Source organism: Corella eumyota, chromosome 5 (genome assembly GCF_963082875.1).
Source record: "Corella eumyota chromosome 5, kaCorEumy4.1, whole genome shotgun sequence".
Lineage (NCBI taxonomy): Eukaryota > Metazoa > Chordata > Ascidiacea > Phlebobranchia > Corellidae > Corella > Corella eumyota.
In genome coordinates this window covers 1,310,526-1,327,445 of record NC_137494.1, presented here as the reverse complement: position 1 = coordinate 1,327,445, position 16,920 = coordinate 1,310,526, and the positions used below count along the sequence as shown (strand labels likewise).

The 16,920-nt window shown below is 29.5% G+C and overlaps 6 protein-coding genes across 6 annotated transcripts; 4 read left to right on the top strand and 2 right to left on the bottom strand.

Moving 5' to 3' along the window:
- The first annotated feature begins 176 nt into the window (after window positions 1-176).
- LOC145752505 (uncharacterized) lies at window positions 177-1,337 on the top strand. The gene is made up of 4 exons (XM_082568804.1): window positions 177-428; window positions 539-683; window positions 787-896; window positions 1,032-1,337. The coding sequence occupies exons 1-4, from the start codon at window positions 177-179 to the stop codon at window positions 1,335-1,337; spliced, it is 813 nt and encodes a 270-aa protein (XP_082424930.1).
- A 787-nt stretch (window positions 1,338-2,124) lies between these two features.
- Window positions 2,125-3,117, top strand: LOC145752502 (uncharacterized). The gene is made up of 4 exons (XM_082568800.1): window positions 2,125-2,373; window positions 2,495-2,610; window positions 2,768-2,831; window positions 2,989-3,117. The coding sequence occupies exons 1-4, from the start codon at window positions 2,125-2,127 to the stop codon at window positions 3,115-3,117; spliced, it is 558 nt and encodes a 185-aa protein (XP_082424926.1).
- Window positions 3,118-3,803: 686 nt separating this feature from the next.
- On the top strand, window positions 3,804-4,954 carry LOC145752499 (uncharacterized). Its single transcript, XM_082568799.1, has 4 exons — window positions 3,804-4,055; window positions 4,163-4,307; window positions 4,402-4,511; window positions 4,649-4,954. Exons 1-4 carry the CDS (start codon window positions 3,804-3,806, stop codon window positions 4,952-4,954), a joined length of 813 nt encoding a protein of 270 aa, XP_082424925.1.
- A 568-nt stretch (window positions 4,955-5,522) lies between these two features.
- LOC145752498 (uncharacterized) lies at window positions 5,523-6,673 on the top strand. Its single transcript, XM_082568798.1, is given in 4 exon segments — window positions 5,523-5,774; window positions 5,858-6,002; window positions 6,126-6,235; window positions 6,368-6,673. Coding segments are annotated over 4 exon segments (813 nt in total).
- Window positions 6,674-7,071: 398 nt separating this feature from the next.
- LOC145752339 (V-type proton ATPase catalytic subunit A-like) lies at window positions 7,072-12,253 on the bottom strand. The gene is made up of 15 exons (XM_082568609.1): window positions 12,138-12,253; window positions 11,763-11,891; window positions 11,437-11,511; window positions 11,125-11,264; window positions 10,662-10,799; window positions 10,181-10,332; window positions 9,607-9,769; window positions 9,235-9,343; window positions 8,928-8,997; window positions 8,644-8,811; window positions 8,398-8,547; window positions 8,196-8,313; window positions 8,023-8,117; window positions 7,508-7,788; window positions 7,072-7,432 (listed from the first exon to the last, which is right to left on the bottom strand). Exons 1-14 carry the CDS (start codon window positions 12,220-12,222, stop codon window positions 7,524-7,526), a joined length of 1,857 nt encoding a protein of 618 aa, XP_082424735.1. The 5' UTR covers window positions 12,223-12,253; the 3' UTR covers window positions 7,072-7,432; window positions 7,508-7,523.
- A 604-nt stretch (window positions 12,254-12,857) lies between these two features.
- On the bottom strand, window positions 12,858-16,505 carry LOC145751834 (calsequestrin-2-like). Its single transcript, XM_082567953.1, has 11 exons — window positions 16,371-16,505; window positions 16,075-16,171; window positions 15,628-15,733; window positions 15,306-15,390; window positions 15,119-15,219; window positions 14,756-14,864; window positions 14,590-14,663; window positions 14,222-14,404; window positions 13,826-13,981; window positions 13,518-13,592; window positions 12,858-13,332 (listed from the first exon to the last, which is right to left on the bottom strand). The coding sequence occupies exons 1-11, from the start codon at window positions 16,414-16,416 to the stop codon at window positions 13,054-13,056; spliced, it is 1,311 nt and encodes a 436-aa protein (XP_082424079.1). The 5' UTR covers window positions 16,417-16,505; the 3' UTR covers window positions 12,858-13,053.
- Window positions 16,506-16,920: the final 415 nt, after the last annotated feature.

The window sequence follows — 16,920 nt, the reverse complement described above, 5'->3', positions numbered from 1 at the left end:
TGTATACAAAAATTTAATTAAAAAAACAATATATTTTTCATTTTCAAAAAAGCTTAAATTAGTTAGCTTTAACTAGATTAGTAACCACAAAAACGTTAAATTTAACAATCGTTGTTTATTTTATGTCCACTTGGATCATTTGGATCATTTTAGGAATACTTAAATTATTAGGCAAAATGAAAGTTATTGTAGCTGGTTACTCGAAGACTGGTACAACATCCATGGTTGCAGCTTTAAACCAATTAGGTTACAATGTTTATGATTACTTGGAACATTTTACTGAACATGGCGATGATTGGTTAAAAATATTTAATGGTGAAGGCACAACTGAGGACTTTAAAAGAATGTACGAAGATGTTGATGCAATAACTGATGTACCAGCTTGTTTATTCTGGGATGAAATACATAAAGCTTTTCCTGATGCCAAGGTTAGGGTATTATTCTTTTATTAAAATCTTATTTAATAATCAGATGTTATTACCTAAGTTTTGATAAATTTATGTTCGCTGTAACGTTTAAAAAACAAATATTTTTATAGGTTGTTCTTACTGTGCGCGACTCGGAAGAAGATTGGTATAAGAGTATTAAAACCCAGTTTAATATGTATTATGCCGATACAAACTTGAAAATTTTAAATCTTTCACCCTCATACTGGAAGTTTGAAAAGCATAACAAGAGATTTTGTAAGTTTTGCTAATGTTTTACACAACTAAAAATTAAAAAAATTCTAATTTGTTGGCGTATGATCTAAAGTAATAAAACGCTTTAATATATATCACTTTTTAGTTCCATTACTGTTGGGTTATGACTTTGATACAAACATGTTTGCACCTTCTAAATGTAACGAAATGGTAATGAAGATGAGCTATCGAAGACATAATGCAAATGTTATACAGGTATGGTTAAACTGTACCACCTAACATAAGGTTAAAAAGGGTATCAAAATGGGAAAGCTTATTTAGATAATCATGAACGGTAACAAAACATTTAAGAAAGTAAATTTAGTTAATTTTTAAATTAAATGCGCACAGAACGCTCCAAAAGACAAGTTGTTGGTGTTCAACGTTAAACAAGGCTGGGAACCTCTTTGTGAATTTCTAGAAGTCGATGTTCCTACTAACCCGTTTCCTTATGATAATGTTGGAAGTGCTGTTGTTCAAAATATGCAACTGAATTCTGTGTTTGTAAGAATGGGACGGGAAGTTAAGATTTCAATGTGTATTATAGGTATATTGTTAACTTATGGAGGCTACAAGTTAATTAAAAAGGCGCCAGCATCTTGGCTTGAACTTGGAACCAAGTTGATTCAACCAATAAAACAACAGTTTGGACTTTAACTACAAACAACAAAATTGCAATAAGTTAATAATTAAGCAATTATTTAAACCTTTCAGTAATTTAGTTCAATGAAGTTGTGGTATTTTAATTGCAAATAAAATTCATCTTGTTAATATAACAATATAAATATTAAATTTTAAAAGCTTTTAACTAATTTTTAAAAACATTCTTTTAAAGTGTTTGCTAATTTGAGAAAATGTTTTAAATCTAAATTCAAAAGACAAAATAAAAATTGTAATTATCAACAAATTAAAAAATATATTATAAAATCCGTTTTACGTATTAACTTGTCAAAAATACAATAACTGTAAACCAATGTATTAACATATTATGTAGCAGCTTTACAGACGACACTTTTAAAATGCAAGCGTTCATATTTTTTATCAAAGTTTTACGTAAGTTTATATTGTTAACATTGACCTTTTTATTATTTGTTCAAACTGCAATTGTGTTGACCCGTTGTCGTTTAAACTTTCTTGCTAATGATTTGCCAAATATAGCCTTTGATAAATAAAAAATACACTAAGATAAAGTATTATTTCAGGGGCATCGCTTTTAATGTGCATGTTAGATTTTGATGGTTTAGGTTAACACATAAAATAACAGGTCAATCTATCTTAATTCAAATCAACTAGAATTTTAATTTGCGTACTAAACTAATAATAACAATGTTAAAATAACTAGAGCATAGTGCTTGTCATAGAATATAATATTTTAGAAATTAATATAGATCAACCTGATGTTTAGGTGTATTTATATTTGGCTATATTTAAAAAAATAAGCAAAATGAAATGGATTGTAGCTGGTTACTCTAAGACTGGTACAAAATCCGTGGTGGCAGCTTTAAACCAATTAGGTTACAATGTTTATGATTACTTGGAACACTTTACTGAACATGGCGATGATTGGTTCAAAATATTTAAAGGAGGCAAAACAGAAGATTTTAAAAGAATGTACGAAAATGTTGATGCTGTAACAGATGTACCAGCTTGTTTATTCTGGGATGAAATACATAAAGCTTTTCCTGATGCTAAGGTTAGTGTAACATCTTTTTACGAACATTGTAATTTATAATCGTTAAATGTAATCATCTAGGAGGTTTTAGTAAATTTCGTTGTTGTTCATAACATACCGTTTAAAAAATTGTTGCTGCTAGATTGTGCTTACTGTGCGCGACTCAGAAGATGATTGGTATAAGAATATCAAATCTCAGTTTGACATGTATTATGCTGATCCAAACTTTAAAATATTAGATCTTTCTCCTATGTATCGGTAGTATGGAAAACATCACGATAATTTTTGTAAGTATTACAGTGCTTTTGTACTCAAAAAATTTGTAATGGTTTACAAGAAAGTCAAATGCAATGAAACTCCTTAAAAAATAAAACTTTTTAGTTCATTTAATGTTGGGTTATAACATTGACACAAGCATGTTTTCACGTTCTCAATGTAACGAAATGAGCTACCGAAGACATAATGCAAACGTCATTCAGGTATGCTTAAACCAACTGTACGAATAAATATGAAGTTAAAAAGGGTGAACGTAAAAACATTTTTTGTTAAAAAACGTAAAAGCATTTTTTTAACTATAAAGTATAACAAAGGATCTACTAAAACTAATTCAATCATTTAAAAAATGAATGCACACAGAACGCTCCAAAGGACAAGTTGTTGGTATTCAACGTTAAACAAGGCTGGGAACCTCTTTGTGAGTTTTTAGAAGTCAAAGTTCCAACGAGTCCATTTCCTCATGATAATGCTGGTGGAGCTGTTGTATAAAATATGCAACAGCATCCTGTGTTTGTAAGAATGGGACGGGAAGTTAAAATTTCAGTGTGTTTTATAGGTCTATTGTTAACTTATGGAGGCTACAAGTTGATTAAAAAGACGCCAGCATCTTGGCTTAAATTTGGAGCCAGGTTGATAAAACCAATAAGGCGAAAATTTGGCTTATAACCAACAATCAGAAAATGGCGCAATGTGATTTTGAAGCAATTAATAATACCATGCCATTACTGTAATATTGTAATGTAACCATTTTAGGCAATAAAATGATCTTAATTTAATTAAATCAATAAGGAATTAAATTAACCACAAATATTTATCAAAACTTTATTTAAAAGTGGACACTTAAATATGTGCTTGTAAATATATTTACAAAGTTTTTTCAACATTTATTTTTTTTTGATTTTAGCAATCGGTTGTTTAAATTTTTTGGTATAAATTTGAGAGAAAACGAGTCCCGAAACAGAAATATAGAAAAAGGGCATGGCTTTAATGCACTATTAGCTCTAGGGCGTTGATTTAAATATATTTGTGGTTATAGGGCGTTGCTTTAAATATATTTGTGGTTACATTGGCCTGCTGTCGCGGTTTTTACTTAAAATAGCATTTTAGACATATTTTATTATAAATTACCTGTTGTTATATATGTTGGTATATTTTAATAAAGAAAACTTAGCAAAATGAAAGTGATTATAGCTGGTTTATCAAAAACTGGCACAAAATCAGTCTGTGCCGCTTTAAAACAGCTAGACTACAAGGTTTATGATTACATGGAACATTTTACTGAACATGGCGATAATTGGTTGAAAATATTTGAAAATGGAGCCACCGTAGAAGACTTTCAAAGAATGTACAAAGATGTTGATGCTGTAACAGACCTACCAGCTTGTTTATACTGGCAAGAAATACATGAAGCTTTTCCTGATGCGAAGGTGATTACAATTTTTAAACACAGCATTTTAATAACACAATGTTATAAATTATATAAAAAAAATTATAAAGCAATTGGTATTTTGCTATTTATAACATATGGTTATAGATTGTGCTTACACTACGCGATTCCAAAGAAGTTTGGTGTAAAAGTTTTAAAGCACAAATAGAAAGGTCTGGTGCCGACATAAACTTCAAAATTTTGAACCTTTCCCCAATGCATTGGATGTTTAAAAGACACAACGATAATTTTTGTAAGTGTAATCATGCTTTTTTCTACATTTTGATTGATGACACTAAACAGAAGGAATTTAATATTGTTGTTTGTATTAATGTATTACATTTTAGTTTCACTAATGTTTGGATACAACATTAATCCAAGTTTCTTCGCGCCTTACAAACTTAACGATATGTTAATGAAGATGAACTATCGAAAACATAATGCAGATGTTATGCAGGTATATTTAAACTAACTTTACAAACATAAAGTTTAACATTATAAACAAAACGTGGTATCGGGTGTTGGTTAAACTTATTAAAGCTACTTTATTAACAAACCAAAAAATGCATACATTAAGTTAGGCTTTACATACAGAACGCTCCAAAGGACAAGTTGTTGGTATTCAACGTTAAACAAGGCTGGGAACCACTTTGTGAGTTTCTAGAAGTCGAAATTCCAACAAATTCATTTCCTCATAATAATGTTGGTGGAGTATTTGTTAAAAATATGCAACAGCACCCAGTGTTTGAAAGAATGAGAAGGGAAGTCAAGATTTCAGTGTGTCTTATGGGTCTACTGTTAACATATGGAAGTTACAAGTTGATTAAAAGGACGCCAGCATCTTGGTTTGAATTTGTAGTCAAGATATTCGAACCAATAAAGCAACGTTTTGGACTATAACTAAAAATCAGAAAATGGCGCGATATTATTTTTAAACAATTATTATTGACCTATTAGTACTTTAATTTTGTAATATAGTAGTACAACTTAATCCTCAAAAAAATATTTTTGTTGCAAACTTACTTAACAAGTGTTAAATTTAAACTGAATTTTATATCAAAAAACGTACCTACAAAGTTATTGCAAGCTTGAGTAAATGTGTCTCGTATTTATATTAAAACTTTACCTAAAATGTGTGCTTATATGTAAATAAATCCTCAAGGTGTTCTCGTTTGAGAGAGAAAGAATTACGTAACTAAAATATATGAAATAGTTTGGCTTAAATGAAGCATAACCTTAAGGACATTCCTGTAAACGTGCAAATTAACTTGCTTTTGAAGTTTTAGTTAGCTCAAAGAATATATCAAACAATCTCTAAACCAAAGTTAAAATTAGATTTTATTTTTCGTGCAGAAATATAAATGAGTTGATGGCAAAAAATATAGGTCGCTACAAAGATATTGTTTTAAGTGTCAATTTAAATTAACGTGTTAATATAAATTTAGGTATATTTTCATGACTAAGTAAAATGAAAGTAATTGTAGCTGGTTACTCGAAAACTGGTACAAAATCCGTGGTGGCAGCTTTAAACCAATTAGGTTACAATGTTTATGATTACATGGAACATTATACCGAGCATGGCGATGATTGGTTAAAAATATTTAAAGGTGAAAGCACAACAGAAGACTTTAAAAGAATGTACGAAAATGTTGATGCTGTAACAGATGTACCAGCTTGCTTATTCTGAGATTAAATACATAAAGCTTTTCCTGATGCCAAGGTTTCTATAGTTTTAAACACGACATGTTAATAACTAGATGTTGTAAATGTTATTCTGTTGTTAACAACATCTGTTGTTTATAGATTGTGCTTACAGTACGCGATTCAGAAGAAGATTGGTATAAAAGTATTAAATCTCAGTTTGACATGCATAATGCTGACCCAAACCTAAAATTTTTAAATCTTTCCCCTTCAAATTGGAGGTTTAAAAAACATCACGATAATTTTTGTAAGTGTATACATTGTTTTTCACTTTTATAATTTCAATACATAATATTAACACCTAAGATTTTTTACAGAAGAATCTGTTGCTGCTACTTGTATTAATACAATAACACAATTTTTCTTTTAGTTCCATTAATGTTGGGTTATAGCATTAACCAAAGTATGTTTTTGCCATTCAAAAGTAACGAAATGTTAATGAAAATAAGCTATCGAAGACATAATGGAAATGCCCTACAGGTATGTTTTAACAGTACCACTTAACATAGGGTTAAAAGGGGGTATACAAAACGTAAAAGCATTTTTGGTTAAATATATAAAGCTTCTTAATTAACATTTAAATAAACACAATAAATAGACATTTACACTCAGAACGCCCCAAAAGACAAATTGTTGGTGTTCAACGTTAAACAAGGCTGGGAACCACTTTGTAAGTTCCTAGAAGTTGAAGTTCCAACAGATCCATTTCCTCATGATAATGTTGGAGGTGCTGTTGTTCAAAATATGCAACTGCATCCTTTGTTTGTAAGAATAGGAAGGGAAGTCAAGGTTTCAATGTGTATTATAGGTATATTGTTAACGTATGGAGGCTACAAGTTGGTGAAAAAGACGCCAGCATCTTGGCTTAAACTCGGAGCCAAGTTGATTAAACCAATAATGCGAAAATTTGGACTTTAACTACAATGCGAGAATTTGGACTTTAACTACAATGCGAAAATTTGGACTTTAACTACAATGCGAGAATTTTGACTTTAACTACAATGCGAGAATTTGGACTTTAACTACAAACCAGAAAAACAGGTTTTCTTTTTAACATGTATAAATAACTACAAACAGTGCTTTTAGTGTATATACTATTTTAACGCAATATAAACTTTTCTTTAAATTAAAAGAAGTAATTTCAAAACCGTCGAACAAAAGAAATATGAGCCTGGCATAAAAGTTGCACGTCTGAAACAAATACGCCAAAACCAATGAACCTATTAGGTCTAAACAAACTAATAAACAACAGAAACAAGAACCCGTCAAACTTACGTTCAAGTTAAGTACTTCTACAGGTTGCACAAGAGCGTTGTCTTTAAAATTTTATATTTTTTTCTTTATTTCCACGAGCAAAATAAATATAATAATAGATCGGAAATACAATATTCAATAAACCAATATATTTTCATCACGTGATCTGTGACGTCAAAACAGATCACAATATCGTCATGACGTCATTTAAAACGTCATCACGATGTACCAGAACGTAGACAGATAACGACATCAAAAAACAGACAGAAAAGTTTTGACAAAATGTTGTCTTTGTGCATAATGATCGTTTCTTCATCGTTGAAATGGAAAATTTATAGAAATATATATTGCACGATAATTAACAGAAAGCGTTTTGAACAAAACGCATTGTGACAATATTTAAAAAAGATGTTCTTCAAAAATCTGCCAAAACAAATGTAAAGTTAGTATAAGTCAATAATCTTAAATGTATATTTACACGAAGTGTATAACTACTACCTAGAAAGTTGAACTTTTATTCTTCAAGGGCACGGAAAGCAGCTTGCATCTCATCATGAAGCTTTTCAAAGTCTTTCTTAATATTAACTTCACCATCCTTGATGGGGTCCTTGAATTTCATAGAACTTAATTTGTACATAAGGTCGTTTAAGTTCTCACGAATGACCGCCCATGTGATCTTGTTGTCGGACTGAGCAGTAGTCTCAACCGCAGTCTTTGCCATATCGTGGAATGCGATCATGTTTCGAATCATACCGACTGTCTTGTAGAAGGGACAATATCTAAAAAATTGGAAGAAGATTAGTTGCAAAATTCTGTGTAAAATTGTGTTATAGTTACTATTTTTACTTAGAAAAAAATAAAGAAACAATTACAAAAAAATACAAAACAGAATAATAAATACTCTATTTAGGGCTAAGTTCAAATAAAAAAATATATATTTAAACTTTAAATAAGATTTGACAACTTAAAAAGTCAATTTATATTAAGCGTAAAACTTTTGCAAACAACTTTACCTGTCATAAGTAGAGAATCCATTCTGTTGCAAAAAATCGTCCTTAATAATCTTTGCTACTTCTAATGTAATTTTGTCGGTCTCAGCAAGAGAGCTCTGTTTAAAAATTCAAAAAAATTAATAAGTAACGAAAGCAACTGTATAATGAAGTCAGTTTGACATTGAAAAACCAACCTTTCCAACAAGTTGGACAATTTCAGACAATTCTTCCTCCTCTTGCAGAATCTCCTTCACTTTAACTCGAAGAGGGACGAAATCTGGGAAGTTTTTGTCATAAAAGTCGTCCAAAGATCTGAAAGTTAACAACTTTAATATTAACTAAAGATTCCAAAGTAATTGAAAATCTTCTATAAAGTAAAAATAATAAATATCTTACCTCATGTAGTTGGAATAACTAATCAGCCAATTAACGGAAGGGAAATGTTTACGTTGTGCCAATTTTTTGTCCAAACCCCAAAACACTTGGACGATACCAAGTGTTGCCGAGGTAACGGGGTCAGAAAAGTCACCACCGGGTGGTGATACACTGACGATATAATAAAGTGTTAAAAAAAATTTCAAAAAAAATATTACTAAAAAATGTTACAACTTTTACAATTTTAACATTACAGTTACAACTTACGCTCCGACCAATGAGACACTACCCTCCCTCATGGGACTTCCCAAACAGGTCACTCTTCCTGCTCTCTCATAGAAGGAGGCAAGTCGAGCTCCCAAATAAGCAGGGTAACCAGAATCAGCTGGCATCTCGGCCAAACGACCAGAAATCTCACGGAGAGCTTCAGCCCATCTATAAAAAATACATTTGCTTAGAAACACAAGTATTAACATGTTACGTTAATTAATATTTTGAGACAACTATAAATCTAGTTTGTATTTAAATAAATTAAATTAAAATGTTAATACCTTGAGGTGGAGTCAGCCATCATAGAAACATTGTAACCCATATCTCTGAAGTATTCAGATAAAGTAATACCTAAACAATATAGTGTTTTCAACTTTATTTATAAAATATAATGGCTGTCACTACTTCCAAAAACACAAGATAAATAAAATGAATAAAAAAAATGAATTAATAAGGCCCAATGAATAGATTTGTCTACAGAATAGCTTCAAAAAATTAAAAAAAAATTGATGAAACAGTAAAAATAAAGATGCCTAATAAATCAATAGCATAATAATATTAAAAGTAGCTACACAGAACACAGCATACCAGTATAAATGGAGGCCTCCCTAGCAGCTACAGGCATGTTAGAGGTATTAGCCACCAATGTTGTTCGCTTCATAATTGATTCAGTTCGGCCATTCAACTCGACTTCCAACTAGTAATGCAAAAATTAAAATCATTATTTACTTTGTCACAATAAAAAAAGGTAAGAACGTAGGAGTGCCTTTGCCTTATTGCCTGAAATTTTAAATAAAACAACTAACTACACTTTTAAAAAAGTCTGTCAAGCTGGTTTAAAAAATACTAAGAAAAACATTGTGCATATTTTAAAGGGAACAAAATGCCATAAATCGATAAAAAAAACTACAAGATTAAGTAGTTTTACTCTAAGTTAATAATATTAAAGTCTTTTCCTACCTCTGGGAAATCCCTGAGTACTTCAGACATCTCATTTCCTCTCTCCCCGCATCCAACATACACAATGACTTCACTGTTGGAGAACTTGGACAAGGATTGAGAGATGACAGTTTTACCGCATCCGAAAGCTCCAGGGATGGCAGTGGTTCCTCCTTGAACAGCTCTGTTAATAAAACAGTATTACTTTTTGTATAGTTGATTTTCTAGATATAATTAATGATAGAGTGCTGACATCAACAGATCACAGTTTTTGAGTTTTACCATAACACAAATATATTTATATGAAAGAGTTTAGTGGTCGATATTTTTGTGTATGTATAATTTATAAGACTACAAAATAAATAAAACTGCCGTTTATGGTGTGTAGGTGATTATTGCAGTCAAATACTAGTTGAGAGATGCAGCCATATTACAACAATTAAAATCCCAACTGTAGGCGGGCTATTGACTAGTTAATAAAATTTATTTTACAAAAACATTCAAAAAAACTAACACACATAAAAAATCAACACGAATGTTTCAATAAAAAAAGAAATTTTGAGTTAGAATAATAAAACAAGTAAAGAATACTCACGGAAACAAAGCATCGAGAACTCTCTGTCCTGTCAGAAGAGGATAATTTGCCGGAAGTTTCTCAACACAAGGTCGAGGTTGACGCACGGGCCAAACTTGCAACATGGTGTACTTCTTTGGTGTTCCGTCAAAGTCGACTTCCAATACTACATCCTGGCATATAAATTCAATATTTAGTTTAGTTAAAAAGTAAATTTTTTTTTTCATGCATGTGTCTCTGAACTTTTTTGAGAGAATATGCTTTACTATGCCAAAACCTGGGTCATTTTTACATAGTGGGTATATATTCTTTCATTATACTTAAAATAAGCAAAAAGTAAAGCACCATAGTAATCTTAGGGATTCCTTTTCAAACAACATATGTTTGCAATTTTGTTTGTCAACCCAACTGAATTTGTTAGGTTATAGCACTTCGGCATTTTTAAACAATGTGACAAAAATATTTTCAAATACAAGATCATTGTGGGTACAAACAAACTTACATCAATGTTATAACTTCCAGGTTCAGCAATGTAAGTAATCCTACCATGAGCTCTAGGTGGCAGCATTAGTCTATGTTGGATCAGAGTATTTTCCTCAATGGTGGCATAAACATCTCCTCCAGTTATGTGACTGCCAACCTAAAGATACAGAGATTTAATTTGATGTTCTATTTGTAACACTTATTATATAAAGCAATATATTAAAGCTTCATTGTTATATAACTTTATAGTTGTAAATTAAAGATTATTGGCACTGGTCTATTATAATAGCCTATATAATAATAGAATTAAAACATTTAAATATTGATAAGAAGAACTTTCTTAATCATTAAAGTTAATAAACTTTTAATAAACGGTCATTAATTTTTAACAACTTAAAAGTTAAATTGTGATACATAGTAGATTACAAAAAAAGCAATACAAAATTCAGTTTTAAACATTGCCAAACATTAAAAACTTTTACCTTAAAAGTTTTGACAGGTTCGAACTCCCACTGTGATACTCTACTAAGAGCAAAAGTGTTGATTCCACGAGGAATATAAATCGATTTTGTGAGTTGTTGAATATCCTGGAGTGGACGCTGGATTCCATCATAAATGTTGTCTACAAGGTTGTAAGTTAGTTTCGTATATATAAATTTTTCATCAGATTTTAACAAATTTGCAGACAACATTATAGGAGAATTATATAATTATATATAAAAACTTTTTTATTTTGTATTATGAAATTAATATTGAAAATGGCTTTACTTTTTTAAATCTACAACCAAACTTACTCAAGATTCCAGGTCCAAGTTCAACGGAAAGAGGTTTGCCCGTTCTCAACACTGGATCACCGACCGTAACTCCAGCTAAAAGTTTTATAGATTACAGTTAATAAATTAAGTCAAAAAATTAGTTCAAATGCAAGTTGTTAAAGTTTCCGCTATGACATAAATAATACTAAATAAAAAGGTTAAATTTTATGCAATGCTGACATAAAAAAGCAGTGAAAGCAATGCAAAACTATAATAAAACGCATTTAATAAAAATAAAAAGCAAGAATTACTATTATAATAGAAAAAGTCTGTAAAAAAAGTGTTTTTTGATCTTAAAAACTTACAAGTTTCCTCGTAGACTTGAATAGTTGCTCGGTCACCGTCCAATCTGATAATTTCACCAACAAGTTCAGAATGCCCGACTCTTACAAGCTCGTACATAGCCGACCCCGACATATGCTCAGCTGTGACCACTGTTAACAACAAAAAATGGTATAAATTGGGTGATTTTGCATTTTAAAAGCTTTTTTTTATTTAGGTTTTTAGCGTATCAATAAAAGTTAAATAGAGCTATGGAAAAACATAAAAAGAATCAATTTCATGATTAAAAATTGATTTTGTCAATTTTTTCAGTTGTGTAAAATAAAGTTGAAACAAAAAGTAGAACAGGGTTATACAAGTAACCATTGATCATTTTAGACTGCAAGTAAGTAACTCACCAGGTCCTGAGACACCAAACACAGTCCCCAACAAACTTTCCTTTTCATTATCTCGAATCTTCGGCAACTTTGCTTCGGTCTTCATATTTATTATTTGATTAAAAAACAATTTATCTAAACTTTAATAAAAGTAAAATATAATATTTAAAATAAATTAAAAGTATAAATAAATTCCAACATAAACACATTTTCTTCAAAAAATCTATTTTATTTTAACTTTAAAATTGCGCAATTTTGTAACGTCAATCTGTCTATTTGTTTTACAAAGCTTTAATATAATATTTACAGCAAGAAAGTACTTTATATATTTAGATTTAAGCTATTTACTGATTCCGTCTGACCTTCTGTTGGTTTGTTTAAGCAAAAAGAGTCAAAAAACAAAACTGCCGAATTCTGAAAAAACTTCAAATTAAATTCATATTTTTTTCTAAGCAACATTAAATTTGGCAGAGTTTGTGGTATTTTGCTAACTATAATAAACAAATATAGTTCTATAATACAGATTGTATAACAAAATAAATTAAAAGAATTTGTTTTCAACTTTTTTCATTAACTTTTCAACAGTTAATTTTTTATTTTATTAAAAATCACCGAACCGTTGATTTTTGGTCATGAGCTCATCACATGACTAATTTCGTGGTAACCGCAAACAAAATAATATTTTAATAAAGTTTAATAAATAAAACTAAATTGCTTTAAACAACCAAAAAAAACTCTAAATAATTTTTTTGTTTTTTTTATTTAAAAAATAGTTGATACATTTATTTTTACAAATAAATAAATATTTTACAGTTCATTGAAATAAATTATCCTCAAAACAAATGGGCCAAACATAGCAAAGTAATTAAAGCAAAAGCCAAACAAAGCGATAAAAACTTTTTTAAAAGTTTCTTTTTAAGAAAATAAAATTTAAATTTTATAATTCTTTCTTTTTTCTTAATTGTTTTTGTGCGTTTTCATTTTCCTCAACATTATCATCATCATCATCATCGTCGTCGTCGTCATCGTCGTCTACGTCATCACTTACGTCATTAGATTTATCCTCATCATCATCATCTTCGTCATCATCAAGATTGTAATCGTCATCGTCGTCTTCTGTGTTGATCTTACCGGACATGACGTCACCAACCCATTTCTCGAGTTCGCTGACTGTTGGAAGTCGAGATTTTTTACGCTCCATCCAAACACTGTCAGCCTGAAAGAAATAGAAATATTAAATAATTTATGTATTTGTTTTAAAATGTACAGTATTGAATGTTCCATCAGTTATAAAAGACTTGATGAATTTCAGGCTAGGTTAAGTAATTTTAGTACAGATTTGTACACAACTTGTACCCGAAAATGTAACCTTGTGACTAATATGTATATGATAGCACTTACATCTGAAACATTGACAACTCCAATTTGTGGTATACTTAAATCAATTCCAAACGTTCGCTCCCAGTTGTCGTGAAGCTAAAAAAATAATTAAATAAAAGATAAATTAATTCATGAAACAAACTTTACTTTTACGCAATACTTTGTTTATGTTTTATGACAGGCCATCATTTTTCTTTAAACGCATGAACGGTAACTTACTATACTTTTCAATACAAAAAAAATAAAACAAAAAAAATACTAAAAAAAAATTTAACACAAAAAAATACAAAAAATACAAAAAATATTTTTAAAACAAAAAAAAAACTTACCAAAGTAAAATCATCAGGGTCGATCCACACAATGGACAAGTTAGTATCATCAGTTCTGGCTTGGGCGATTTCTTTTAAGATTTGAAGAAACTCGAATCCTTCTGGATCAGATTCATCAGCAAATGCGACAACGTGGATGTTGTTGATGTCATCCTCCTGGAAAAGTTATTTTAAAGATGTTTGAATAACAAAATGGGATGTAGACAAAGAGTAGGGGGTGGCATAGTAGACAGATAATAGAAATGGTATAGTATGAGATAAGGAGGGATAAAGGTTGAAGGTTTTGGGATTTAGACCGAAACCCTATCTTTAAATGTAGTTCCCAACCAATCCTTAAGTAATGGGATTTAAAGTAATCAAAGGCCTAAATTTAGATGATTTACTTATTTAACCTACCCAGACTCGGTACATGTCCATTGGTCTTAATTTCCTTAAAGTTGCTCTTCTGTGCAACTTAACAAATTCTTCAATATCTTCGTTTTTCAAAGGTTTTGTTCCAGGGATAGTCGAAGGTTTTCTCATGTAAGGTTCATAAAAATCAACCTGATTAACCTCATGTAAACCTAACTGTTTTGCAAGCTAAAATAAAACGAAATTTACAAGTTTTTTGCTTTGGTCTTGTCAATTTACAAAATGTCAAAGGCAATAGCATTAGTTATGCGTTTAATAATATTTAACAAAAAAATTAATAGGTTCTATATTAAAAGTATTAATATTAAATATATTTTATACTTTTTTTTATAAAATATAAAACACTTTTTTACCAATTTTTGAAACACTACGTAGAATGAAACCATTGGTTGAAAATCAAGGGCAGCATCAACAAAATCGTCATAAGCTAAAAATAAAATATATTTTTTTTATAAATATGTCTATAAGCAAGCTAAGTCATATAAAACATATAAACGTATCATTATAGAATTAACTTACCTGCCGATCCGCTGCTCTCAAAATAAGCGATAACTTTAGGAAATTCGTTTCTTTTAAATCCTTGTAACTCAATTTTGGAGTTAATTTCTTCAACCGGGAACTCATCCAACTGCAACGTAAAAGTTTTACATTAGTAAAGAAATTAAGTATATGGGTTTAATAAAAATAAATACCTTTGGTACAAGGGTTTAATATTAGAAACGAATCATATATAATCTAGTAGCCTACGATTTTATTTTTATAAATTAAAATGCAAAAACTATATCTTACAGCAGTCAATAATGACACGTTGTAAATTATTTTGTTTTTAGATGAACCATTTACTACTTTTTCTAACATTATATAACAGTAAACTGTATGTACCTCTAAAATAAATTCAACTAAAACATCAGCTGAGCGTTGTCCATCGAATGGAACTCGGTGTCCAGATTTGTAAGTATAGATTGCACCAGCCTCGTTAATTTCTATAACAAAAAAAAAACAGTTTTAAAATCTCAACTTTCGCCATATTAGTTTAGTAAATTTATCTAAAAATATATATAAATCTAACCTAATTTTTCGGCCAGTTTTCGATCTTTGTCCAAGTCGACAACTCCGAATCCAACTCCTTCACGTTCTGTAATTTGGGCAGCAAGCTAAAAAGGTAAAAAAAAGATTATTTAAACCTTACATATAAAAATGCCCAGTTTTTTAACTTTCAAATTTATATAATTTTGTGCAATATTATGAATAAAACAAATGTGTAGTTTTGTTAAATGTCGTACTTTAAAATAAATTTAAATTTAAACTTAACTTTTACATTATCTGTCAACTTTTCAATAAAGCAAATTATACACATTATAATGATTTTAATAAATGTTTAAAAGTTTTACCTCCAGCATATCCTTCATTAAATCCCATTGCTTGGTATAAAACGTGTTCTGATGAGATTCTGGGATAGTAAAATATACGACTAAGATGTCAAATTTCTTTAAAAACCTGTAAAAATAAAAAATTAAAAACAAAGTGAAATATTTATATAATTAAAAAATAAATTCCATCACAGTAAAATGTTAAATAATTGTTTTTTTGGTTTGTATAAACCTTAGAACAAATTTTAAATAACAAAACTTAATCATTTCTAATAGGTTTTTTAATTAATAAAATACAATTTTAAAACTTCAATATAATTTCATTTATAAAAAAATTAAAGTTCGATGTATAATAATAAATCCAGCTTTGGCATGCATAATTCTTGAAAATTAGATAACAACATTAACGATAACTACAAAGTCAATTGCAATCCAAACAGCAATTTTTTTAGCAGATTTAAGTTTTACTTGTTAAAATTTTTTCGGCTAAGGTTAATAATTCTTTCTTTATCGTCGGCAACCGGGAATTCAAGACCTCGTTCTCCATTTACAAACGATGCAAGGCCTAAAATATATTCAACACATATTTAAATTTGATTAAACTTTGATTCGTATTAGCATAGGTTTGCTATAATTCAACTTTAATACGCGTATTCTTTATTTAATAACGTTTATTAAACAGCAATTTACTCTTAATGAATATTAACCGTTCAATTTAATTTAGATTATCTTAATATTAAATAAGAAACAGTATTAATAGTTACCGTATAGACAGAACGCTACGAGAATCCACAGACTTAGTTTTACCATTGCCCTTGCTAGAAATTCATCAAGTAAATGCAAAAACGCTCTTATCTTCTGACGCAAATCTGCTTTAACTTTATAGTTATGACGTACTTTCTCTGATTTTAAAACACTTATAATCAAGCGGTTACATTTCAGTCTGTTATATGGTATACCTCTGACAGCTGCTCTTGGTGGGTTATTTCGGGATATGTTAAGTGATATTAACGCCCTACTAAACAACATTGCTCTAATACCTTGTACGCTGTGATCTTACACAATCATATTTGTTAAACGTAATGTAGTTTGATTGGTGTTAATTATCGGTGGGAAGGCGTAATCTTAATGTTTATAATTTATGTGTATTAAAAAAAGATAACTTTAAAAAACAATAATATTATTGCCTTTAATACCGGTAAAATTGTAAATACCTACACTGCTTAAATTTTTTTAAATTTAATATAATAACTAATAAATCCAAACTATTTTTGTTAAAGAAGTAAAAAAAAACTTTTAAATATATTTTTATAT

Coding starts and splice junctions, on each gene's coding strand:
- LOC145752502 (XM_082568800.1), top strand. CDS start 2,125: ATGAAATGGATTGTAGCTGGTTACTCTAAGACTGGTACAAAATCCGTG. Junction 2,611..2,767: donor GATCTTTCTCCTATGTATCG/GTAGTATGGAAA, acceptor CATTGACACAAG/CATGTTTTCACGTTCTCAAT. Junction 2,832..2,988: donor ATAATGCAAACGTCATTCAG/GTATGCTTAAAC, acceptor GAATGCACACAG/AACGCTCCAAAGGACAAGTT.
- LOC145752505 (XM_082568804.1), top strand. CDS start 177: ATGAAAGTTATTGTAGCTGGTTACTCGAAGACTGGTACAACATCCATG. Junction 684..786: donor AAAGCATAACAAGAGATTTT/GTAAGTTTTGCT, acceptor ATCACTTTTTAG/TTCCATTACTGTTGGGTTAT. Junction 897..1,031: donor ATAATGCAAATGTTATACAG/GTATGGTTAAAC, acceptor AAATGCGCACAG/AACGCTCCAAAAGACAAGTT.
- LOC145751834 (XM_082567953.1), bottom strand. CDS start 16,416: ATGGTAAAACTAAGTCTGTGGATTCTCGTAGCGTTCTGTCTATACG. Junction 15,391..15,627: donor TAATGAAGGATATGCTGGAG/GTAAAACTTTTA, acceptor TTACCTTTTTAG/CTTGCTGCCCAAATTACAGA. Junction 13,593..13,825: donor ACCCTGATGATTTTACTTTG/GTAAGTTTTTTT, acceptor TTATTTTTTTAG/CTTCACGACAACTGGGAGCG.
- LOC145752499 (XM_082568799.1), top strand. CDS start 3,804: ATGAAAGTGATTATAGCTGGTTTATCAAAAACTGGCACAAAATCAGTC. Junction 4,056..4,162: donor AAGCTTTTCCTGATGCGAAG/GTGATTACAATT, acceptor ATATGGTTATAG/ATTGTGCTTACACTACGCGA. Junction 4,512..4,648: donor ATAATGCAGATGTTATGCAG/GTATATTTAAAC, acceptor CTTTACATACAG/AACGCTCCAAAGGACAAGTT.
- LOC145752339 (XM_082568609.1), bottom strand. CDS start 12,222: ATGAAGACCGAAGCAAAGTTGCCGAAGATTCGAGATAATGAAAAGGAA. Junction 11,892..12,137: donor GTTTGGTGTCTCAGGACCTG/GTGAGTTACTTA, acceptor TGTTGTTAACAG/TGGTCACAGCTGAGCATATG. Junction 11,265..11,436: donor ACTTGGACCTGGAATCTTGA/GTAAGTTTGGTT, acceptor ACAACCTTGTAG/ACAACATTTATGATGGAATC.